General features: G+C 42.7%; 1 protein-coding gene across 16 annotated transcripts in view; it reads left to right on the top strand.

The window, feature by feature from the left end:
• LOC126077532 (DNA-binding protein RFX2-like) overlaps positions 1-26891 on the top strand; it is a 48244-nt gene that overhangs the window by 9764 nt on the left and 11589 nt on the right. For 12 of the 16 annotated variants that reach the window (XM_049887083.1, XM_049887071.1, XM_049887107.1 and 9 more), the window contains one exon: positions 20-2782. In XM_049887083.1, coding sequence (XP_049743040.1) covers positions 20-1863 — 1844 coding nt within the window. In that variant the 3' untranslated portion in view covers positions 1864-2782. Of the gene's footprint in view, positions 1-19; positions 2783-9886; positions 10000-13993; positions 14084-17562; positions 17643-18295; positions 18558-26891 lie in introns of those variants that run through there. The other 4 variants (XM_049887121.1, XM_049887119.1, XM_049887120.1 and 1 more) reach the window with 2 other exon arrangements.

Here is a 26891-nt window from a genome sequence, read left to right as displayed (position 1 = left end):
AAACATCCCTCTGTTTTAGAAATGGCGAAGAGATTTAGAACCACCGAAGAAATTCTTGAGTATTTCTTTTCTCTACCCGACAATGAGGAGGACTCGGAGGAGGAGAGTGATGAAGATGCCTCAGAGGAGGAGAGTGATGAGGATGCCTCAGAGGAGGACAGTGATGAGGATGCCTTGGAGGACCTTACCAGTCTTGAGCAATCTGCAGCACATTCTGAAGGTAGGGGCAACAACACTGACATGGTAGTTGAGAATGAGGAGGAAGCCGATGTAGCAGAGGAAAGGGATGAAGCAGATGATGATGCCCATGATGAAAGGGAAGGAAGTGAAGGGGAATGGTGCGAGGATGTCTCATACTTTGAAAATCTAACTGCCTCCCTTCAGCAACATGCTCAAGTTTACCCGGACTTGGCCCATACAGACACAGAAGTAGATTATTTTTTGTCTGTATTTACGGAAGAGATGTTGGAAACTATAAAGGACCAAACGAATCTTTATGCGACCCAAGAGCGCACCACACGATCTAGAGGGCAGGAGATTAGAAGGCCCACCCAAAACTGGCAGCCTACAACCGTAGAGGAAATAAAGGCGTACATTGCTGTGCACATAGTGATGGGTATACATGTCTTGCCGGAGCTCAGGTATTATTGGTCCAGTGACCCCAGCCTGGGTGTTGCTTCAGTTCCAGAACTTATGACTAAAGCCAGATTCAAGAAACTGACTGAGAACATACACTGCAATGACAGTTCAAAAGCTGTGCCCAAAGGAGAACCTGGCTATGACTGGCTTCACAAATTGCGCCCAATTATCAATGCTCTCAATACCCGCCTAAAGGAGGTGTATGTGCCATCAAGTGTCATGGCAGTGGATGAAAGCATGGTACCATTCAAAGGCCATTCATCAGTAAAACAATACATGCCCATAAAGCCTGTCAAGCGGGGATACAAAGTTTGGTGCTTGGCTGACTCACAAACTGGCTTTGTGACTCAGTTTGATATCTATTGTGGAAAAAAAGGTGTAGACCATGACTCATCTCTCTCCCTTGGTGAGAGTGTTGTACTTGGACTATGTCATTCATGGTACCATTCTCATAGGCTCATTTCCTTCAACAATTTTTTTACGTCCTATCACTTGATGAAAAGCATGTATGAAAGAGGACTCTATGCTGTTGGCACAGTGCGAGCAACTCAAAAGGGGCTACCAGACATGCTCAGGAGGAAAGATAGTTTACAGCGTGGAGAATTTAAGTTTCGTACAAAAGGATGTGTGTCGGCAGTAAAGTGGCAGGACAATAAACCTGTGACAGTTTTGTCAACGTTCCACAATCCAAAGGATATCACTGTTGTCAAAAGAAAGAACAAAGACGGTTCCTCCTCACAAATCCCTTGCCCAAGAGCAGTTGCAGAATACAACGCTATTATGGGAGGAGTGGACCGCTTTGACCAGAGGTGTGAAAGGTATGCAATTGGAAGACGCTCTCGAAAATGGTGGCATCGGTTGCTGCATTTTCTTATTGACCTTGCCATTGTGAACAGTTTTATAATGTGGAACTGCAACCATGGGGGTAGATGTAACCAGCTATCCTTTAGGCTTGCTCTCAGTAGGCAGCTTACTGTGGGCCAGAAAAGAAAGAGAAGAGGAAGACCCTCATTTATGGCCTGGGTCAAGCGAGGAGTAACTGGAGTGCCAGACGAGGTACGGCTGCAACAGGTTGGAAAGCATTTTCCTGTCAAGGGATCTAGAAGGCGATGCAGAGAATGCAGCACCAGGAAAAAGGAGACTAGAACAAGAGTTATGTGCAAGCAGTGCCAGGTGCCTTTGTGTATTGGCCCATGTTTTGAGAAGTTTCACGAAAAAAAATAAAATTGCTAAGATAAAACGATTTCATGCTTGCCTCATATCGCCAATATTTCCTACTTCCAGTATTCTCTGGGACATATGTGCCCCACAAAATATGTATCAAAATGTGTATTTCACAACATAAGAAAGACTCCTTGTTTCAGCATGTCTTCCGTTACTGAAAACACATTGTATCAAAAACATTTTTAAAGGAAAAATTAATTGGGTCTTGAAAGGGTTCTAAGGCCAGTTAACTGGGATGACCCATGAAAACATGACCCTAAACTTCCAAACCAAGGAATCAAATCCTATGAGGTGTTTGGTTGTACATAAGCAACCTCAGCAGCTACCTTTTTTTTTGTTGTTGTCATTGTTTGTAATAGGCAGAAAGAATTTGATACCGGGTTCTAGTTAATGCTGGTAATTCCTGTTCTTCCATTTCTCTCCCTGAAATATTTCTTCTCAAAATTTCTGTCTTGTTTTGTCCGTTGACCGTCTTTTATTCTTCACTCCGTATAAGTAAACAACATTAACCCTCTCTCACTGTATCAGTGCTTACCTTTTTGAGTTCTCAGTTATATAAACTTGGCTCCACATGGCAGCAAACTTTTTATAGAGTTTACTTGGAGGCATGTGAGTTGTCCTATTCATGCTCTGAGTTTTCGAATCACAACACAGTGTTTTAACTTTAAGGTTCACCCTTAATTTGTGATTTTGTCCAAAAGAGCCTCTCTGAAAGGAATTGTACATGTTATTACCAATGATAGACAGATGGAATGTGGCTCAACTTGAAATAATAAAAGTGAGCATAACAGTAGTTAAAATAATGATAGCTAGCTAGCACTTCCTATGTGTCAGGCATTTTCCTAAGAGTGTGTATCATCTCATATAATTGTCACTGTAAGCTGATGAAGGTGGGTACTATTATTATATTCGTTTTACAAATGAGGAAATTAAAGCACTGAGAGTTTACACTAAGTTGGTGTCAAAGCCTCTTATAAAGAATATTTTGCTGCCCCTTTTATAATCACACTTGAAATAGTGGTTTCCAGACTCTGGATCTCAAGGACATAGAAAATATTTTTAAAAGAAATTTTAGATGACAATTATAGGGTTGACAACTTTATTTTCTAAGAAAGAACATGATGACAACCACCATCTACTACCACCATCATTTAATAAAAGAAAGGATATTTTCAGTACCAAATATGTATGAAGGATATAAACACAGAATAAAGTACTTAGTTCAACATATTTAGCATCATGAAATAGTAGACTCAGGATCCAGCCTCTCGCCTTCTAGAGGAACTGCCCTGAACTGCTACTCTCTAAGTGCTGCTAGCGTGGCGAGCTCGTGTGTGTGTCTCGAAGACCAGTGATAAAATGTGTCCCTGCTTACTCTTTTGGCTGAACACTAATTGCTAGGTAGTTCTTTTTTTTTTTTTTTTTAATTTAACTTTTTTTTGGAGTCCCTGGTGGGGTGCAGACAGTTAACACACTTGGCTGCTAATTGAAAGTTGATGGTTCGAGTCCACTCAGAGGAGCCTCAAAAGAATAGCCTGGTGATCTAATTTAGAAAACTCGGCCATTGAAAGCCCTGTGGAGCACAGTTCTACTCTGACATGCGTGGGATTGTCATGAGTTGGAGTTGACAGTAGCTGGCTTCCAGTTAACTATTTATTATGGAAATTTTAAACATATACCAAGTAAACACAACAGTTTAATGAACTTCTCGTGTAGCCATCACCCAGCCTCAACAATTACCAGCGTTCTGCCATTCTTGTACTATCTATGCTTACCCACTCCCCAACCCCAACTCGATTGTTATATTTTTACAGTTTTGGGAGGTAAAATTTGCATACAATAAATGTGCAAATCTTAGCTGTCTCATTTTGACAAATGGATACACCACGAACTCATACCATGTCATCCTAGAGAATGTGCATATCTCCCTAGAAAGTCTTTCATGTTCCTTCCTAGTCAATCCCTGTCTTTCCCCCATGGTTCTGATTTTTTTTTTTTTTTCTTTAAAACCTGAGAGTAGCTTTGTTCTGCATTATGAACTCTCTTGAATCCAGCAGCTTTCGCTCAGCATGGTGATTCTGAGATTCATCCATGTTGTTCAGTGTGGCAGTAGTCATTTCCTCCTATTAATAAATAGTATTTGGCACAATGGTTGAGTGCTTGGCTGCTAACCAAAAGGTTGGCAGTTTGAACCCACCCAACGGCTCCAAGAGAGAAAGACGTGGTGATCTGCTTCTGTAAAGATTACAGCCTAGAAAACCCTACAGGGCAATTCTACTCGTCACATGGGGTCACCATGAGTTGGAATCAACTCAAAGGCACCTAACAAAAACAACAGCTTTCCATTGTATGAATACACCACAATTTCTTATGCATTTTCCTAATGATGATCATTTTGGTTAGTAACCTTTTTGGCTATTGTGAATAAAGCTGCCATGAATATGCTTCTAGAAGTTTTTTTTGAGGATATATGTTTTTATTTCTCTTGGGTAAATATATAGCAGGAGACATGGGTGGTGTAAATGGTTAAGCACTTGACTAGCTGAAAGGTTGGTCATTCCAAACCATCCAGAGGTGCCTTGGAAGACAGGCCTGGCAATCTGTTTCTGAAAGGTCACAGCCAAGAAAAGCCTGTGGCGGTCAGCTTTACTCTGCACACATGTGGTTGCCATGAGGTGAGATCACCATGTGTTGGAATCAACACGGGCAACTAACAACAACAGATATCTAGGAGAAGAATCCTGGGTTAAAGGCAACTCCATTGTTATGGATTGAATTGTGACCCCCCAAAATGTGTGTCAACTTGGCAAGGCTATGATCCCCAGTACTGAGTGGTGGTTATCCATTCTGTGATGTGATTATCCTATGTGTCCTAAATCTTGAACTCTGTGATGTTAATGAGGCAGGATTTAGAGGCTGTTATGTTAATGAGATAGGACACAATATACAGGATTAGGTTGTATCTTGAGTCAATCTCTTTTGAGTTATAAAAGAGAGAAGCAATCAGAGAGGACAGGGACCTCATTACCACCAAGCAAGAAGAGCCAGTGGCAGAGCGTGTCCTTTTGACCTGAGGTGCTTCCGCTGAGAAGCTCCTAGCCAGGGGAAGATTGATGACAATGACCTTCCCTCAGAGCCAACAGAGAGAAAGCATTTCCCTGGAGCTGGTGTCCTGAATTCAGACTTGTAGCCTTCTAGACTGTGAGAGAATGAACTTCTGTTTGTTAAAGCCATCCACTTGTGGTATTTCTGTTATAGCAGCACTGGGGAACTAAGACATTCATGTACAGCGTAACAAAATGTTGTCCAGTTCTGTGCCATCTTCATGATTGCTGGTATGCTCAAGTCCATTGTTGCAGCCACTGTGTATTTTGAGTGCCTTTCAACCTAGGAGCTTCATCTTCCAGCACCATATTGGATAATATTCTGTTGTGATAAAGGATCTTCACCGGCTAATTTTCAGAAGTAGTTTGCCAGGCCTTTTTTCCTAGTCTGTCTTAATCTGGAAGCTCTGCTGAAACCTGTCTACCATAGGCGACCCTGCTGGTATTTACAATACCAGTGGTATAGCTTCCAGCATCAGAGCAACACACAAGCCATCACAGTACTGCAAACTGACAGATGGGTGGTGGAGGTTAAAGGGTAGGTCTTACTTTCTAGAAAACTGCCAAACCTTCTTCCAACTTTTACATTCCCACCAGCAATGTGTCAGTTACGGTTGTGCCACATGCCTACCAACATGGTGTTGCCAGGCGTTTTGATTTGAGCCATTCTCGTGAGTGTTTAAGGAGCCCTGGTGGTGCAGTGGTTAAGCAGTCAGCTGCTAACTGAAAGGTTGGCAGTTTGAACCTACCAGCCGCTCCATGGGAGAAAGATGTGACAGTCTGCTTCTGTAAAGATTACAGCCTTGGAAAACCTATGGGGCAGTTCTCTGTCCTACAGGGTTGCTGTGAGTCAGAATCGACTCAATGACAGTGAGTTGTTGTTAGGTGCCACCAAGTCGAGTCCAGCTCATAGCGACCCCATATACAACAGAATGACATACTACCCTCTCCTGTGCCATTGTCACAATCGTTATGCTTGAGCATATTGTTGCAGCCACTATGTCAGTCCATCTCGTTGAGAGTCTTCCTCTTTCTCGCTGACCCTCGACCAAGCATGATTTCCTTCCCCTGATAACATGTCCAAAGTATGTGAGACAAAGTATGTCCAAAGTATGTGAGACAAAGTCTCACCATCCTTGCTTCTAAGGAGCTTTCTGGTTGTACTTCTTCCAAGACAGATTTATTTGTTCTTTTGGCAATCCATGGTATATTCAACATTTTTCTCCAACACCATAATTCAAAGGCGTCAATTTTTCTTCTGTCTTCCTGTTTCATTGTCCAGCTTTCGCATGCGTATGAGGTGATTGAAAATACCGTGGCTTAGGTCAGGCGTGCCTTAGACTTCAAGATGACATCTTTGCTTTTTAACACTTGAAAGAGGTCTTCTGCAGCAGATTGCCCAATGCAGTGTGTCGTTTGATTTCTTGACTGCTGCTTTCATGCGTATAGATCGTGGATCCAAGCAAAATGAAATCCTTGACAAGGAGTCCTCGTGGCACCATGGTTAAGCACTTGGCTGCTATGGTTTGAACCCACCAGCGTCTCCATGGGAGAAAAGACCTGGCAATCTGCTCCTGTAAAGATTACAGCTTAGAGGTGAAGGAGCGTAGACTTGGGACATCTATACCAGTTGGCACAACATAGTTCATAACGACAAAGAAAGATGAGAACGCAGGAAGGGGTAGAAAATCAGGGTGAAAGGAAATGGGGAACCTAGGGCGGAAATGGGGAGAGTGCTGACACGTAGGGAATGAAACCAGTGTCATGGAACACTATGTACAAACTAGTGAATGAGATTAATTTGCTCTGTAAAATTTCACCTAAGGCACACACACAAAAAGATTACTCTGTCACATGGGGTCACCATGAGTTGGAATTGACTAGACGGCACACAACAGTGAGAGAGTTTAGGTGTGGCTCACTGTGGTTTTAATTTTCATCTCTCTCACGATTAATGTTATTGAGCACTTGCCATGTGCGTTTTTGGGCATCTGTATATCTTCCTTTGTGAAATGCCTGTCAAGTTTTTTTGTTCATTTTCACTGTTAGGTTGTTCGTCTTTTTATTATTGAGTTGTAGGAGCTCTTTATATAATCTGGATAAAAGTCCTTCATCAGATATATTTTTTGCAGATTCTTCCAATCTGTGACTTGCCTATTCATTTTCTTAATGAAGTCTTTTGGTAAGCAACAGTTTTTAATTTTGATGAAATCTAATTTATAAGTTTTTCTTTTATGTTTATTGCTTTCTGCACTTTGTCAAACCTTTGCCTGCCCCGCTATGTTTTCTTTTAGACGTTTTATACTTTTAGCTTTTATGTGTAGGTTTATGACCTAACTTGAAGTAATTTTTGTGTATGATATGAGCTAGGGGTCAACGTTCATTTTTTCTGTATGGACCCCCTGTTGACCCAGCACCATTTGTTGAGAAGACTTTCCTTTGTGGCACCATTGTAAAAAATCAATTGACAATGTAAGTGTGTGTTATATTGGTTATATATTGCTGGATTTGATTTATTAATATTTTATTAATTTATTAGTATTTTGTAGAGGATATTTGAATGTGTGCTCATAAAGAGTATTGAACTAATACTTTTTTTAGTAATATCTTTATCAAGTTTTGATATTAGGGTTTTGCTGACCTCATAAAATCAGTGAAGTGTACCTTCTTCTCTGTTTTCTAATGGGATTTGTGTAATAGTGATATTAATTCCTTTTTCAGTGGTTAATAGAATTGACCAGTGCAACTCTCTATGCCTAGAGTTTTCTCCGTAGGGAAGTTTTTGAAAACATGTTCAATTTCTTCCTTAGATATATGGCAGTTCACATTTTCTATTTGATCTTGTGTGAGTTTTAGTATTTTGTGTTTTTCAGAAAAGCGATCATTTGATCTAAGTTGCTGAATTTATTGGCTAAAGTTGTACATAATGGTTCCTTATTATCCTTTTGATGTCTGTGATCTATAGTGGTATCTCATTTCATTTGTGATATTGGCAATTTGTGTTTTCTCTTTTCTGTTTGTCAGTCTTTCTAGGGAGTTGTCAATCTTTTTAAAGAATGAACTTTTGGCATTTTCTCTATTTTTTATTTCGTTCATTTTGTTCTTTATTATTTCTTTCCTTCTATTTCATTTGGAGCCCTGGTGCTGCAATGCTTAAGAGCTTGGCTGCCTACTAAAAGGTTGACAGCTTAAATCCACCAGCCACTCCTTGGAAACTCTATGGGGCAGTTCTACTCTGTCCAGTAGGGTCGCTATGAGTCCTAACAACTCGACTGCACATAACAATGTAAAAACAACTTAAGTTTAATTAGCTTGTCTTTTTATAGCCTCTTAAGGTGGAAAATTTAGATGACTAATTTTTACACCTTTCTTTGTAATACAAAGCTATAAAGCTATACTTTTCTCTCTAAGTACTGCTTTAGTTACATCCCACAAATTTTGATATATGGTATCTTCATTACCAGTTTGAGATATCTTCTGATTTCCTTTGTTGTTTATTCTTTGACCTATGGGTTATTTTTAGAAGTATATTTTTAAATTTCTAAATATTTGGGCTTTTTCTAGATATGTTATTGATCCCCATTTTTATTTCACTCTGATCAAAGAACATACAAGCTCTGTAAAAGCTCAGTTTTTGAAATGTATTGAGACTTGTTTTGTGGCCCAGAATATGGCCCATTTTAGTGAATAGTCCATGTGCATTTGAAAAAATATGAAAATTTTGGGTTGCTGGAATGCTCAAGGTCACCAGCTACTTATTTAAAAGTGAAGACAATTTGATCTTCACTATTATCATAGAATGAATTTGTATGTCTGCCACTTTGTGCTGATGCTAATTGAGTCTTTTTGTATAGAATTTTTTTAAACTACCTGCTTGAAAGATTTATGTATCTGACAGCAAAGAAATATATTTTGCTGTTTTCTTATAGGCGATGATTTCTACGAAGAGACACATTTCATATTTCCTTTTAAAACTCCTGAGGACATCTATGGAGCCAGGGATAAGATGTGTAGTGTCCGCATGGCAGATCTTTTCCCCCTAGGGCCGTGGTTTTTATCCGGGACCAAGTCTGCCCCTCAGGAGACATTTGACAGTATTCAAAGACATTTTTGATTGTCACAACGGGGGGTCAGGATGCTACTGGCATCGAGTGGGCAGAGACCATGGATGCTGCTCAACACCCTACAGTGCATAGGATGCCCCCAACCCAAAGAAGGATCCATCCTCAAATGTCATTAGTGCTGAGTGGGAAAAACCCTGTGCTAAGAGAATGCACTTATAATTTGGGGTAGCACAGCTCACCAAACTGCAGGCATCCTTCAAGAGTTTTCAGTTTGCTGAACAAGTAAACGATCAAGCAAGCCCTTCGGAATGGTTTAACCTGGTCAGACTGGAAAAGGGGAAGGCTGGTGTTCCCGGCCTCTTGAGGAAGGACAACATTTGTGCGATAACAATCACTGCCTGAGCCTTTTTTATTGTTGTTTTGTATTTGGAAGCCCATTCTCTGTCTCCTCTCCCCTCTCTTTTTTCTGTGGAACTATTGTGCAACCTTTTCACCCCTTCTGACTTACTCAGTATCACCAGGGTTTCTGCATGTAAACTTTAGAAAGAATATTGATAATTTGTGCTTGCCTGGGTGATGCAAATGGTTAAGCTCTCAGCTGCTAACTGAAAGGTTGGATGTTCAAACCCACCCAGAGGTGCCACGGAAGAAAGGCCTGGTGACCTACTTCCAAAAAAATAGCCACTGAAAATGGAGCATAGTTCTACTCTGACATACATGGGGTCACCATAAGTCGGAATCTAACCAATGGCAACTAGTTTAGCACTTGCCTATCTTTGTACTTGTTTGAATTTTCCTCTTTGGGCTTCATGATTTCAACCCTGCCCCACTCAATCTCTCTCTGCCTTTCTTTAGAGCTGAGCATACAGAATTCAGAAAGTGGATCCGAGTCACCAGCTTCTGTGGCCTTGAATCCGTCAGTGGCAGCCCCGACACCCGTGGCCCAGCCGGTGCCCGCTTCGTCACAGGTAACAGAGCAGCCCAGCCCTGCTACCCAGGTGCTTCCAGGGGAAATCCAGTCTGCCCACAGTGCCGACTGACTCATTCCAGTGTTAAAAAATACTGGAATCGGAGAAGACAGGACTCTACATTTTTCTGAATTGACTTATCAGCCCCAGACAGCTGCTATTGAAATAGCCATACCTTTATTATTTTGTTTTCTCATTATTTGTTAAATAAGTCCCACCCAGGAAAAGATGATATGAGCTGGAAAAGAAACTGCTCTCCTGAATCCAACTTAGTTTATGCTGGTCTTCTGTGTGCATTTGTGTGTGTGCCTGTGATAAAAACATATATAACAAAACATTTGCCATTCCAGTATTTTTTACATGTACAGTTCAGTGACATTAATTATGTTCATTATGTGCAACCATTGCCACTATTTGCCTCCAGATTTTTCCATCTGTTCTTATCTTTTTATGGAAGTTTTCTCGTACCTTGAAAATTGGCCTGTAATCCAGAAATACATTATGGATAAGACAAGAAATAAGTTAGAATTCTTATTGTTTGTGCGAAATTGAATCTAGCATTAGAATAAATATGTTCTTTAAAATTTGCAGATAGACAGTCTTCACATTCAGGCCATCTCTACTTCTGGGTTTCTACTGTAAATTACAATAAAACATAAAGTAGACAGACAGAAGCAGAAAATAGGTGACTTAAGACCACCTGAGACGGAATCCTGCAGAACAGACTAGAAGCTCGTAGAAGTCCCTAGGAATTCACTGTGACCGTGTGATCACCCTCAACTCACAAGCAGCAGTCTAAAAATTAGTAGCACAGTGAAAAGAAATGATGAAGGGAAAAAAACATAGTTCAGCAAAAGCAAAAAGGCATACGTAGAAACCAGTTTAGGTCTCTGGGTATCGCAAAAAGGTTTGCATGTGACTGCTAACCTAAAGAAGGAGCCCTGGTTCACAGAGATTAGAGCACTTGGCTGCTAACTGAGAGGTTGGCAGTTCTAACCCACCAGTGGCTGCTTGGGAGAAAAGAGCCAGCATCTGCTCTCATAAGCATTGCAGCCTAGGAAGCCCTCTGGGGCAGCTCCACTCTGTCCTGTATAGTCACTAGGAGTTGGAATGGACTGGAGGGCAGACAACACCACCACCTAACCTCAAGGTTGGTGGGTCAAACCCACCCAGCGGCACTGTGGAAGAAAGGCATGGTGATCTGCTTCTGTAAAGATTACAGCCAAGAAAACCCTGTGGAGCAGTTTTACTCTGTAACACATAAGGTCACCATAAGTCAGAATTGACTTGATGGCAATGGGATACAATTTATTCAATTTAGAATGTGTAGTCTTACAGCTTTAGCTTTTATTTCTTTCACATATGGGGGCAGGTGTCTTGGAGGTCTGTTTGAGGGCACCAAGAGTGAATGATCAGACTCAGTCTTCCTGCCAGCAAGTCCTGGCCTTATTGAACTTGGCCATGCCAGCCTTCCCACCTGCTGCTCCCTGGGTTCTTCTCCCGAACCTCTCTCTTGGGCACCTCCTGGGCCCAAGTGAGCTCCGTGTCCCTCTCCAGCAGCCACAGCAAGACTGGTCCCAACGTCTCTGCTAAGGCCATCACACCCACCAAAGGTCCCACTAGGCAGCCCCTCAGGAGTCCCTTATGGGCTCCCATACCTGCTACAGATGCTTCCAGCTCCCACCCTTGCTGAAACCCTCCCTGCCAGCCCTTCCTCTCTCTCCTCCTTCTCCTCCCGCAGTCAGGCAATCTCTGCTCCCCTCTCTGAGCCTCCTTCCCACCAGTCCTCACCCAACTGCCTGGGAACTGGCCCTTCCCCGCCAGCTCCAGCCCTCTCTCCCACAGGCCCACGAAACTCTCTGCACAGGGAGTGCTCTGTCTGGCTGACCAGTTGCTTCCCAGAAAGAAACGGTCTTGTTCACTCAGTTCCCATGGTGGGCTCTTGGTTGTCAGCGCAAGCACTCAGCCCCGCTTCGCCCGTAGAACATTCCACGGCAGTGGTGGAAATGATCTGTGTCTGCTCTGGGCCGCGTGAAAGCCCCAGCTACCCAGGACTCTGAAAAGCTTGAAATGTGGCCAGTGTGCGTGAGGAACTGAATTTTAAAATTTATTGAATTTAGTTAAATTTAAATAGCCAATGGCTACACACCTAGTGGGTACAGTATTGGATACATATACAAATATTGTAACCAGGTACCTCATAAGGTACCATATACTAATGTAAATCCTTAATATTCCCATTTATCTATGTAGGTATATGTTATTTCTTTTCGAAGTAAAATTCATATGACATAAAATTCACCCTTTTAAAGTACACAGTTCAGTGGCATTCAGTACATTCACAAAGTTGTGCAGCCATCGCCACTGTCTAGTTCCAGAACATTTTCATCACCCCAAAAGGAAACCCTCATGTCCTTTAAGTAATAACTCCCCATTCTCCTCTCCCCCCAGTCCCTGGCAACCACCGAACTGCTTTCTGCCTCCATGGATTTGCCTAGTCTAGTATTTAATGTAAGTGGGATCATACGATATTTGTCCTTTTGTATCTGGTTTCTTTCAGCGTAATGTTTTCAAGGTTCATCCATGTCATAACATGTATCAGGACTTCATTCCTTTTTATGACTAAGTAATATTCTATTGTATGGATAGGCTGAGTATTGTTAATCCAGTCTTCCTATTTATTTTAGTATCATTTGTATCGTTTTTCTGTTGTTGTTGGTTGTGGCTTACAGGGGGCAGGATCCCTGTTAGATTCTCTTAGTGCCCAGTGCCCAGTGCCCAGTCAGCTGGTATGTAGATGGCCGTTTGTTGGTGGTGTTAATACTGCCTTTATGTTTTAATTACAGTCCTTGAATGCTAGAGGGCAGTGTGGGCATGTGGTAAGAGTGAGGGTTTGTGAACTTAGTTGTTTAGAAAACGGAACATTGCAGCGTCACCACTATTGTTGTTAGGTGCGGTGGAGTCGATTCTGACACATAATGACCCTATGTGATAGAGTAGAACTGCCCCATAAGGTTTTCTAGGCTGTAATCTTTACAGGAACAGATCGACAGGTCTTTTCTCCCACAGAGCCACTGGGTGGGTTTGAACAGGCTGGCAGCTGAGCTCTTAACCACTGTACCACCAGGGCTCCTTAGAGCCACCACTACCAGGGAAATTTAGGGTCCACATCGGAAAATCACAGGACCATAGTCAGTGGCTTCCAAAGCCCTGGCTTTCAGTAAACTAACAGCCCTTCTGCTCTTGACTTTGGGATACATTTCGATCCTTCACATTTTCATAGCTTTGTGTGGGCAATCAGTATCCCAAGAAAACTAACCGAGCCACCCTGTGAGGACCTGACTTGTGAGACTAGAGAGCAGGGTGGGACCAAAGAACAGGGGACTTGGAGGCAGAAAACGTGGATCGATCCCAAGTTCTGGAAGCTGGTATTCTGAGTCTATAAGGTGTTACTTAACCACTCTGGGTGTCATTTTCTCTAGTGTGTAAAATGGGGACATGTCCAATATGGACTGGAAAACCTAGGGGTGCCACAGAGCACTATTCCAGGGGGAAGTGGTATGGACAATTTTCCAGATGGTTCTCCTCGTGCAGCTTTCCCCTTGTGCCAGGGATACCTCACAGGCTAGACTATCAAGGAAAAGCTGCCTGGGGCCAGGTGGGGTCCCATGTGCTCCTGTGTGTGTGAGAGTCTGTGTGTGTGAGAGTCTGTGTGTGTGTCTCTGTGTGTATCTCTTCAAGAGTCTGTGTTCATGTAAGCGTGTGAGTCTGAGTGTTAGTCTGTGTGTGCACGGTGCATGAAGCGAGTATATGTGTGTACATGCATGTATGTTGCCTATGTGTGTGGTGAGTCTTTGAGTGTGCGCGTGCCTGTTTGTCAGCCCTTTGACAGAGCAACAGTGTGGTAGGTGAGCAGTACCTCTGGTTATAACCTCTGTGTTTACAGAATAAGCTGTGACATGTGTAAGTGTCCTTTTTCTCCCTTCCCTTCCAGTGGACACTGGTCCAGGCAGAGGGCTCAGCCACCAAAGGGGCCCGGATGGAGCTGATTTCCCTCCCCAGAGTGCAGCAGGTACCGAAGCCGGTAAGGACAGCACGGCTGACTCAGAGCTCAGTTGTTGTTAGGCGCTGTGGAGTTGATTCTGGCTCAGAGCCACCCCATGTGACAGAGTGGAACTGCCCCATAGGGTTTTTTAATATTTTATTTATCTTTTCTTGTTGAGAATATACACAGCAGAACATACACCAATTCAACAATTTCTGCATGTATAATTCAGTGACATGGATTGCATTCTTCAAGTTGTGCAGCCATTCTCACCCTCCTTTTCCAAATTCTTCCACCCCCATTGACATAAACTCATTAAATTTTCTTATCAACTCTTCCCCATAGGGTTTTAGTAGCTGTAATACCAGAGCAGATTGCCAGGTCTTTCTCCTGTAGAGCTGCTGGGTGGGTTTGAACCACCAGCCTTTCAGTTAGCAGTTGAGCATTTAACCATTGTGCCAGCTAGGCTTCTTATTGGAACGCAGCTAGCATTTAGTAATCCAGAATAATCTCTTAGGGACAATCCTTCTTTGTCACTGCTGTTCCTTTCTGTTTGATACCTTCAGTTCCTTGCCCAGAAGTTTCTTCTGGCAGCTATGCAAAAAAAAACAAAAAACAGCTTTTACTGCAGGTAGCTTTGCAGGAAGCCAGGAAAGCTGAAGATCTTCCATTTATGCATAAATTCTGCAAGCATTTAATGAGCAAGGTTTTTTTTTTTTTTAAACACCTAGTGGCACCGGGCAGAAGCACAGACAGATAGCAGGGGTTTCTTGATTGGAGGAACAGGAGCCTCCTGGGGAGACAAACCCACATGCAAGCAAGTATTGCACCCTCAGATGAATGTCTCCTCTGAAATTAAATTACTGAAGAATAAAGCTTGAAAGCTTGAGCTAACTTGCCAAATAATAACACTGATCATCAATTTAAATATAGTCAGCGTGATCCCTAACACTGGTCCACAAACCTTTTCTGTGAAAGGCCAGAAAGTAAATAGTTTGGCCTTTGGGGCCAGACGGTCTCTGTGACAACCACACAACTCTGAAAGCAACTGTGAAAGCAGCTACAGATGATGTAACGAATGGATGTGGCTGTGTGCCGATAAAATTTTATTTACAAATTGGCCTGTGGGCCAGAGTTGGAGGACTTGCTATGTAAGTAAGATGATGTATTAAAATTAATCCAGGCTTCTGCCCAAAAGGAACCAAAAATGTCATACAGACAGGTCTAAGACCAGAAAATGGGTCTCTCTCTTCAAGGGGCTCCTGCCTAGGTTGGTAGGGTGTTTAGAGGCACTTCCCTGGTGACTGCATCGATAAGAACTGGTAAGATGTATGGGGTTATAGAAAGCAAAGGCTTGGGCAGGTCCAGCAGGGAACCGGGCCTTCAGGCCAGGGCCCAAGTCTTACTTCTTCACTCATCTATTCAAGTGACATCATTGAGAGAGGGGAGACACAGGCCAATATGTGACTCTAGAAGCTTCCCCATGCCTTGGGGGCTGAGCCTGCTGCAGCACTCTGTCTCTGTTTAGGTGTCCCGGACCTGCTGGGTGACTCCACATGTCACTTGGCCCCCTGGGCTTTGATTTCCTCACTGGGAAACACCACCCAACATTTCTAGAACTTTCTCCTGGCATGCTTATTGATCCAAAGAATTGTCATTTTGCAAATGTTAACCATGACTGGGTATCCTAGCAGGTGGGCATCAGCCCCATCCTGCAGCCCCAAGTAATGGCTTTCCGGAATGGCCAAGGTGAGACCTGAGCATAGTCAACACTTAGATTTTCTCACTCTAAAATTAGGCTGAATTGGGTATCCATTAAGATTGCCTCTGCTTGGAAGGAGAGTCAGGAATTGGAGGAGGAAATGGAATGTGTAGCTAATTGTTTCCATGAACAACTGGCTCCTTTGCCATAAGACCAGAAGAACTACGTGGTGCCCAGCTACTATTACTGAACATTTTGATCAAAGATTTTATAGAAGAATCCTGATCAAGAGCGGAAAAATGCAGAGCAGAATTTCAAATTCTCGTGGACTCCAGACGTCCTGGAGCCATGAAAGTTGGATGAACCCCTGAAATTACTGTCCTGACATAATCTTTAAACCTTACACCAAAAATATCCCCTGACATCTTCTTAAAACCAATGAGTAGTTTAGCTTAACTTGTAGAAAGTGTCTGCCTTGAGCATTATGCTCTTTTAAGAGCTACCTATATGGTATCAAAGCGACAACAGCAGCTCGAAAGATTAGTCAGGAAGCTTAGAGAGCAGTGAGTTTATGTTAAAGGGGAAGGAACAATTTGGAAAAGGAGAGCAAGAATGGTTGCATGACTTGAAGAATGTGATCAATGTCACTGAATTGTACATGTAGGAAATGTTGAATTGGTGTGTGTTTTGCTGTGTATACTCTCAACAATGAAAATAAATAATTTAAAAAATTTTTTTTCTTTGCTATGAGATTTTGAGGCTCTGCACACAGAATGCAGGACTTCCACCACTAGCTCTAGCATTCCTGGAGTCATTTGCTGGGATGTAGAACAGACTTTCCAACGGTGTCAAGTGGAGGGTATGGGATTCTTTTCCTTGCCGTCCCTCCTTTTTCCATCTCCCCGCTCCAGGCACTGGGCTGCCTTACACCTCTCTCAGACCTTCATACCCCAAATATGACTCTGAGGATCCTTGCCTCTGCCAGGGAGGGGGCACCAGGACCCCCCAAAAGAAGCATGGTGGTGGGCCACATATAGGAAAATAGTTTGACCCTCTTGCCCTGGCAGGGTTGGTTCACACTCCGAGGGTCTCTTTCTGTCCTCAACCTGGGCTTCCTGTCTAGTAGGGCTGGCCCTTCTGCCCCAGAGGCTACAGGCCCTTTGCCCTGTGGGATGTGACCATCGGGAGTCCATGCAGAACAGGCAGGCCACGGAGGCTTGCGAGCTTCACTGCTCTGAGCTGTCAGCTGGCTCTTCCCCTGTGGCTCTCTGGACCACTAGGCCCACTTAGGACAGGAGCCATCATTCTAGTTCCTGCCCCCAGTGTGCAAATGAGGGGTCTGACCTCACTTCCCCCATCCACTGCAGCAGAAATGAACCTTTGCTCACGGAAATGGTACATGGATGGCAACAGGAACAACAACACCTTGGCTCATTCACTGTTCTGTGTGGAATGTGTAGTCTTTACTGTGTTGGCTGCTAATCGAAAAGTCAGCAGTTCAAGCCCATCCAGTGGCTCCACAGGAGAAAGACCTGGTGATCTGCTCCCGTAAAGATTACAGCCTAGAAAACCTTATGGAGCAGTTCTACTCTGTCATACAGGGTTGCTGTGAGTCAGAATCGACTCACTAACAGATAACAACAGCAAGAGCGTCTCCTAGTTTCTTTCTAGAAGTACTGACTATGGGTGGAAAAACTATGAGTTAGTATTTACTAAATGTACATAAAGGGCAGCATAAGATATTTTCAGCTTGCATAGTCTAGGAAGATGTCAGGAAACTCGTGTCTGTAATACAGAATGTGTGATGTTGTTGCAGGTACCGTCTGTGCAGCGTGTCTACTCGGCCCAGGTGCAGTACATGGAGGGCGAAGACACCGTCTACACGGATGGAGCCATGTGCGTGTTCTTTCTCCCTCTCCTGTTCTTTTATGACTCTTTCACCTCGTTCTGTTTGGGGCTATGTTTAATAAATTCTTCTCCTTTATCGTTTTGATGGGCATCCTGGTGGTGCAAATGGTTAATGTACTCAGCTGCTCACCAAAAGGTTGAAGGTTCAAGTCCACTCAGAGGTGCCTCAGAAGAAAGGCCTGGTGGTCTACTTCCAAAAAATCAGCCGTTGGAAACCCTGTAGAGCACAGTTCTACTCTGACACACAGAAGGTCACCATGAGTTGGAGTCAACTTGATAGCCACTGGTACTGGTTTAGTTCTCTGAAGTTTTATCCCAGGTATAGAGTTGTGTAACCAGTACCATGATCAAGATACAGAAGTGCCCATGTCCACAAAGGAACTCCCACATGTAACCCTTTTATTCACTCTTAGAATTTTGAGGGAGTTAGTTTTCGATTAGTCAGCATATGATCCTGAATACTTCCAGAGAAGATAGTTTGGAACGTTGTGTTGCATGGAAATTTCATATGCCATTATCCTACGTCGCGTATGTCATTCATGGGGCTCCGGTTTTCCCATGAAATTTGGCTGGATTCCTTCAAAACTAAGCGAAGGAATTTAAACCAGCTACGGTTCCATGGTGACCTCTCTTTCTGACAGACGGACGGCCTATACCTACAACCCTGAGGCCAAGAGGTACACCCCCAGCAGTGCTACATCGTACTTCGAGGCCCCAGGCAACCCCCAGCTGACTGTTGCAGCCTCGTCCCCACCAGCAGTCCCCTCCCACAGCATGGTGGGCATCGCCATGGATGTCACAGGGACCCCCATCGTCTCCAGCACCGGCGCCTATCTCATCCATGGAGGGATAGACAGCACGAGGCACTCCCTGGCCCACACGTCTCGGTGGTCACCAGCCACGGTATGTAGGAGGCCCCAAAAAGGAGCCAGAGGGGTAGACCGTGACTGACTTGCAGCAGCAGCCAGGACAGTAAGTAAGAGGCAGCTAGAGGAAAGGGCTGTGTGCTGTGGGTCCAGGGAACTTAAAGCTATAGTCCCACTGGCCTCAGATGGGTCTTGTGACCTGCAACATGTCTCTCAACCTCTTTGAACCTCAATTTTTCTCTTGGTAAAAAGAGAAGGATAAGTTGTACATCACAGGCTATTGTAAATTTTGAATACGAGTAAAGCACCCCCATCAGTGGAAGATGCTGCTGCTGCTCTTGTGTTATCAGTGTGATTGTCAACCTCTTAGAGACTCAGATCAATCCATCTATATATAAAAAGTTGGGCTGAATTAAGCAAGAGGAAATTCCCCTTAAGAACTATAACCAATTCTTCTCACCATGCTGCTGTCCAAAATAATGACTTCCCTGCTTTGAAAACTGTGTTTTCCACGTTTACTTTTATTTTTTTTTAAATAACAGAGTAAAATGAACTCTTCAGATGGCATGGGTTTTATAGATTTCTGTGATCACCACCACAATCAAGAATGAGAATTTCATCACCCAAAAACTTCCACATGGTATTTCTTTGTAGTCGCAACCCCCCCATCCTCCCCACCATGATCCCTGGCAACCACCCATCTGTTCTCCATCACGATAGTTTTGTCTTTTCAAGAACATCGTATAAGTGGAATCATACAGAATGTAACCTTTTGATATTGGCGTCTTTCACTCAGTATAGTGCCATTGAGATTCATCTGACTTGTTGCATGAATCAGTAGTTTATTCATTTTTGTTGCTGAGTAGTATCCTGTTGTACTACAATTTGTTGATTCATTCACAAGTTGAGGGACTTTCAGGTCGTTTCAGTTTTGGGCAGTTATGAATCAAACTGCTGTAAGCATTCATGTACAAGTTTTTGTATGGATGTATGTTTTTCTTTCTTGGGTAAATATCTACAAGTCAGATTGCTGGTTCATACAGTAAATGTATGTTTAATTTCATAAGAAGTCACCAGTTTTCCCAAGTGGCTATACCATCTTGCTTTCACTCCAGCAGTCTAAGAGAGTTCCAGTTGCTCCAATTCGTCATTGTTTTTTTTTTTAGCGATTCTAATAGGTGCATAGAGGTTCCTCATAGTGGTTTAAATTTCCATTTTCTTTGTAGCTAATGATGCCAGGCAGCTTTTTGTTTGCTTATTTGCCATTCGTATACATTCTTTGGTGAAGTTCAAGTCATTTGCCTGTTTTTTAACCGGGTTTTTTGTTTCTTACTGTTGAGTTTTGAGAATTCTTTATGTATTCTAGATACAAGTCCCCTGTCAGATATGTGATTTGCAAATATTTCTTCCAAGTCTTTAGTATGGCTTTTTATTCTCTTAAGAGTGCCTTTTGCAGAGAGAAAAAATTTTTTTTAATTTTGATTGAGTCCAGTTTATCAAATTTCTTCTTTGGATCATGCTTCTGGTGTCATGTTAAGAACTCTGCCTTTCCCTAGGTTATGAAGATTTTAGCCTATGTTTTAAATGTTTCATATTTTTACATTTAGATCTGTCTTATTTTGAGTTAATTTTTGTATAAGGTGTGAGGTTTAGGTTAAGGTGTATTTTTTTGCACTTAAATCAACCAGTTGCTCCAGCATCATTTGTTAAAAATACTGTCCTTTCTCCATTGGATTGCTTTTGCACTTTTGTCAAAAATCAATTGCCCATGTGTATCGGTCTATCTGAGGACTTTCTATTCTGTTCTTTAATCTATGTGTCTATCCTTTTGCCAGCACCACACTGTCTTAACTACTATAACTTTATGTTGATGTTTTTGTTATTAGTTGCCATTGAGTAGGCTCTGACTCATGGTGAGCTTAAGTATAACAGAACAAAACATTGGCCTGGTACTGTGCCATCTTCATGATCATTGGTAAGTTTGAGTCCATTGTTGCAGCCTTTGTGTCAATCCCTCTTACTGAGAGTTTCCCTCATTTTCACTGACGCTCTACTGTACCAAACATGATGTCCTTTTCTAGCAATTGGTCTTTCCTGATGACGTGTTCAAAGTAAATGAGCCAGAGTCTCACCATCATTGCTTTTAAGGAGCATGCTGGTTGTATTTCTTCTAAGACTGATTTGTTCATTCTTTTGGCAGTCCACATTATATTCAGTATTCTTTGCCAACAGCACAGTTCAAATGCATCAATTCTTTTGTCTTCCTTTTTCATTTCATTTCATACATGCATGTGAAAGCTGGATAATGAAAAAGGAAAAAAAAAAACAACCAAAAATTAGAACCTTGGAAAACTAGTATCTGCCACCAAGAGTTTTACCAGCTTCCCAATAGTTAATGACTTTTCTGGTGAAGTTGGTGGTGATACTAACGGATATGATTTTTCAGTGCTGTTTCATGAAATACTACCAGCATTTGAAAGATCTGCAGACTCAGTCAACCAATATTTTTCGAGCAACCAAAGTATGATGTTACAGAATCATCCACATGGGTAAAAGATCCAACTAATGGATTTTTAAGTTTGTTTTATATTTTTTATATAACAATTTTTTTATAAGGAGCCCTTATGGCTCAATGGTTAAGCACTCGACTGTTAACCAAAAGGTCGACAGTTTGAACCTACCAGTGCTCCATGGGAGAAAGACCTGGTAATCTGTGCCTAGAAAACCCTATGGGGCAGCTGCACTCTGCCAACAGGATTGCTGAGTCAAAATCTACTCAATGGCACATAACAACAAAAACAAAAAAATTCACATAACATAAAATTCACTGTTTTTACCATTTTTAAAATTTTTTATTGTACTTTAGACGAAGGTTTATAGAACAAACTAGTTTCTCATTAAACAGCTAGTACACATATTGTTTTATGACATTGGTTAACAACCCCTCGACATGTCAACACTTTCCCTTCTCAACCTTAGTTTCCCTATTACCAGCTTTCCTGTTCCCTCCTGCCTTCTAGTCCTTGCCCCAGGGTGGGTATGCCTCTTGAGTCTCGTTTTGCTTTATGGGCCTGCCCAATCTTTGGCTGAGGGGGAACCTCAGGAATGACTTCATTACTGAGCTAAAAAGGTGTCTGGGGGCCATACTCTCAGTTTCTCCAATCTCTGTCGGGTCAGCAAGTCTGGTCTTTCTTTTTGAGTTAGAATTTTGTTCTACATTTTTCTCCAGCTCTGTCCAGGACTCTCTATTGTGATCCCTGTCAGAGTAGTCAGTAGTGGTAGCCAGGCACCATCTAGTTGTACTGTACTCAGTCTGGTGGAGGCTATAGTAGATGTAGTCCATTAGTCCTTTGGACTAATCTTTCCTTGTATCTTTAGTTTTCCTCATTCTTCCTTGCTCCCAAAGATGTGAGACCAGTGGAGTACCCTAGATGGCCGCTCACAGGCTTTTAAGACCCCAGATGCTACTCACCACAGTAGAATGTAGAACATTTTCTTTATAAACTCTGTTATGCTAGTTGAGCTAGATGTTCCCCAACACCACAGTTCCTACAGCCCTCAGTGCTGTAATTCGGTCTCTCGGGGAGTTTGGCTGTATCTATGAAGCTTCCATGACCCTTGCCTTGTACAAGTTGTGCTGTCTCTCCTAGTATTGTGTACTGTCTTACTTTCACCAAAGTTATCACTTATCTATTGTCTATTAAGTGTTTTTCCATCCCCACCCCTCCCCACCATCATAAAACCATTAAATATTGTTTCTTTTTCTAACATGTAAAAAACCTTTACATGAGTTTTACAGTAGTGGTCTCATACAATATTTGTCCTTTTGTGATTGTCTTATTTCACTCAGCATAATGCCCCCTAGATTCATCCATTTTTACCATTTTAAAGTGTATAATTCAGTGGCTTCCAGAATATTTCCATCATCCCCAAAAGAACCCTATACCCACTAGCAGTCACCCTCCATTTCCCACTAGGCAACCACCAGTCTGCTTTCTGTTTCTGTGAATTTGCCAATTCTGGACATTTCGTATAAATAGAATCATACAATATGTCGTCTTTTTGTAACTGGCTTTTTTCACTTAACATAATGTTTTCAAGGTCCATCCTTGTTGTAACATGTATCAATCAGTACTTTGTTCTTGTTTATGGCCAAGTAATTTTCCATTGCATAGATGTACCAAAATTTGTTTATCTAATTCATCAGTTGATAAGACACTTGCCATCTTAACAGTATTAAATCTTCAAATCCATGAATATGGGATGTCTTTCCATTCATCTAGGTCTTTAAAATTTCTTTCAACAATGTTTTGTAGTTTCAGTGTACACATCTTACACGTTCTTGATTAAATTTATTCTTATGTATTTTATTCTTTTGGATGCTATTGCAAATGGAATTGTTTTCTTAGTTTCATTTTCAGATTGTTCATTGCTAGTGCACATAAATTCAACTGATTTTTGTATGTTGATCCTGTATCCTGTAACTGTTGAATTCATTTATTAGCTCTACTAGTTTTTTCTGGATTTTTTAGGATTTTCTGTATGTAGGAACATATCATCTGTGAATAGAAATAACTTTACTTCTTCCTCTCCAAGTCAGATACCTATTATTTCTTTTTCATGACTAACTACCCTGGCTAGAACCTCCAGTACAATTTTCAAATAGAAGTGGCGAGAACAGAGGTTCTTGTCTTATTCCTGACCTTAAGTAGAAAGTTTTTGGTCTGTCACCACTGGGTATGATGTTAGCTGTGGGTTTTTCATAAATGCCCATTATAAGATTTAGTTAAAATAAAAAACCCATTGCCATCGAGTTGATTCAGACTCATAGCTATAGGATAGCATAGAACTGCCGCATAGGGTTTCCAAAGAGCAGCTAGTAGATTTGAACTACCACCCTTTTGGTTCGCAGCCAAGCTCTTAATTATAGGTTCCCTTATATTCCTAGTTTCTTGAGGTTTTTTTTTTTTATTAACTTTTATTAAGCTTCAAGTGAACATTTACAAATCCAATCAGTCTGTCACATATAAGTTTACATACATCTTACTCCGTACTCCCACTTGCTCTCCCCCTATTGAGTCAGCCCTTTCAGTCTCTCCTTTCGTGACAATTTTGCCAGCTTCCCTCTCTCTCTATCCTCCCAACCCCCCTCCAGACAAGAGTTGCCAACACAATCTCAAGGGTCCACCTGATATAATTAACTCACTCTTCATCAGCATCTCTCTCCCACCCGCTGACCAGTCCCTTTCATGTCTGATGAGTTGTCTTCGGGGATGGTTCCTGTCCTGTGCCGACAGAAGGTCTGGGGAGCATGGCCGCCGGGATTCCTCTAGTCTCAGTCAGACCATTAAGTATGGTCTTTTTATGAGAATTTGGGGTCTGCATCCCACTGATCTCCTGTTCCCTCAGGAGTTCTCTGTTGTGCTCCCTGTCAGGGCAGTCATCGATTGTGGCCAGGCACCAACTAGTTCTTCTGGTCTCAGGATGATGTAGGTCTCTGGTTCATGTGGCCCTTTCCGTCTCTTGGGCTCCTAGTTGTCGTGTGACCTTGGTGTTCTTCATTTTCCTTTGCTCCAGGTGGGTTGAGACCAATTGATGCATCTTAGATGGCCGCTTGTTAGCCTTTAAGACCCCAGACGCCACATTTCAAAGTGGGATGCAGAATGTTTTCATAATAGAATTATTTTGCCAATGGACATAGAAGTCCCCTCAAACCATTTTCCCCAGACCCCCGCCCCTGCTTCGCTGACCTTTGAAGCATTCATTTTATCCCGGAAACTTCTTTGCTTTTGGTCCAGTCCAATTGAGCTGACCTTCCATGTATTGACCAAAAAGGTTGAGGCCCACTGTGCTGGAGAAGAAGGTGATTTCATCTCTTCCCAGTCTGCTGTGCATTAGACAAGACCACCTTTGGAGCCCTAGGATGGTGCAAATGGTTAAGTGTTCAACTACTAGCCAAAAGGTTGGAGGTTCAAACCCACCCAGAGGCACTCCGGAAGAAAGGCCTGGCAACCTACTTCTGAAAGGTCACAGCCTTTAAAACCCTATGGAGTGGTTCTACTCTGTACACGTGAGGTCAGCATGAGCTGGCCCTAACTCAACAGCAGCTAACAGGAACAATGACAACCCAGGGGTTGGGTAGATTCCAGCATAGTTGGGCGGTGGTGTTCCAGGTGGAAAGTGCTGCAGGGCATTCCTAATTAGTCTGCCTAGGCTCTTCCCTACTTGGTGGGGGGTGGCAGGAGCAATATACCTGTGGGTGTTCACACGGAATTGATTGCCGAGCTTCAGATCAAAAGCCTATGAGAGGGGAAGGGATATGTGCATTTCTTCTCTTTAGTATAGAGGTGTTGACTGCCCTCCCCTCACTGGCCTGTGCCCTAGGCTGACAGGTTAGGAAAGCTTCCTGACCCCTTGACCCTCCCTGGCACCTTCTTTACTTTCCCCACTTAAAGGGACAATGAGGCTCATTTCTCAGGTTCTCCTCAGTGTGTCTCAGGCTGGCCCCAGCTTCTGAAATACAAATACCACAAGTGGGTAGCTTTAAAGAATAAAAATTTATTTCCTCTCAGTTCTGCAGGCAGGAAGTCCAAATTCAGGGTCTGGCTATAGGGGAAGGTCCTTCCTTGGTCTATTTCAGCTTCTAGTAGCTGTGGCAACTCTTGGCATTTCTGGGTTTATAAATTCACTTACCTCCCTCATCATCAGATAGTATCTATCTTGCCCCTGTGTATGTCTCTGTGTCTATGCTGATCTTCATAAAAAACTCAGAAGTTATTAGGTTTAGGATCTACCCTACACTGGGTGGGGCAAATGGTTAAGCACTCAACTACTATCAGAAAGCTTGGCAGTTTGAAGCCACCCAGAGGTACCTCAGAAGATAGGCTTGGCAACCTGCTTCCTAAAGGTTACAGCCTTGAAAACCCAGTGGAGCAGTTCTACTCTGTACACATGGGGATATAATGAGTTGGAATTGACTTGACAGCAACTGACAACAATAACTACATTGGTGTGATCTCAACTGATTGATAACATTTACATTAGATTGCATTATGGAAGGTGATTACATTACATTATATACACAGGCACAGGGATTAGATCTCCAACACATATTCGGGGGGGGGGACACAGTTCAGTCCCTAATACCAGCCTTCCAGATCTTCTTAAAGGTGACACTTCCATCCCCTTTAGCTTTTAGCAGGTTTAGTGAATAAGAAAAAAGTAGAACAATGGTGGTACAAGAGGGATAGGAGAAGCAGTAACTCTCATACTTGACCTCAGCTCCAGGGAACCAGTTCAGCTTCCTTCCCGGAAATATACATTCAGCCCACTTTTCAGTCGTTGCCTTCCCTCAGTGTTTCCAGAAAGAATGTGTACTTGATATTCGTTTCTTTCCCCCGTAGTTCTTTACTTGTTGTGATGGAGGTGCAGCAGATTGGAAGTTTCCATTCTTGATGAACAAGCCTAGGTCAAATTTGAGATATACACATGTGGTGTAGAGAGATTTATTTTAAGGAACTGGCTCACGTGATTGTGGGGGCTGGCAAGCCTGTAGGCCAGGGCTTTGTGGATGGGATGGGCTGGCCAAGAAGTAAATGTCAGCCCATTATTTTGGGGGGGAATCCCTGGTGGCGCAAATGGTTGAGTGCTTGGCTACTAACCACAAGGTTGGTGGTTCAAATCCCAACAGTGGCGCCTTGATCTACTTCCAAAAACCTATGGAGCACAGTTCTACTTTAACACGCTTGAGGTTACCATGAGTTGGAATTGACTGGACAGCAATAGTTTTGGTTATTAGTTTGGACTGTCCCTTGTTTTGGCCCGCTGATTCTCTCTAACAACAGATAACCAGGTCTGGGGGTATGTCTTAGTGTCCTAGGGCAGCCCTAACAGAATACTACAAAGTGGGTGGCTTTAAAGAACAGAAATTTGTGTCTGAAGGCTAGAAGCCCAAATTCAGGGCATTGGCAGGGCCATGCTCCCTCTTTGTCAGCTCTAGGGTAAGACCCTTCCTTGACTCTCAGCTTCTGTAGCCCCAGGAGTTTCTTGGCGTCCTTTGGCTTGTAGATGGACCTGTCTCCTCACGTGTAGCTTCCCTGTGTATGTGACTCTGTTTATATGTCTGTCTCATCTTTTGTAAGACCCCAGTCAGAAGGGCTTAGGACTTCAACATATCTTTTAGGGGAAAAAATTCAACCCATAACAGGGGAGTAGCAGGTGATTATTTTTACTCCCACTGGCCCCCTCCAGTCCATCTGCATGTGCCCTCTGACTTGACCTTGAAGATTTGTCCAGAATCAGATCCCTTCTTTCTACCTCCGCAGTCCAGCACCATTGCCTCCAGTGGGTTACCGTGGTCACCTACCGCCCT

Source organism: Elephas maximus, chromosome 1 (genome assembly GCF_024166365.1).
Source record: "Elephas maximus indicus isolate mEleMax1 chromosome 1, mEleMax1 primary haplotype, whole genome shotgun sequence".
NCBI lineage: Eukaryota > Metazoa > Chordata > Mammalia > Proboscidea > Elephantidae > Elephas > Elephas maximus.
This window is presented reverse-complemented; position numbering and strand designations above follow the sequence as displayed.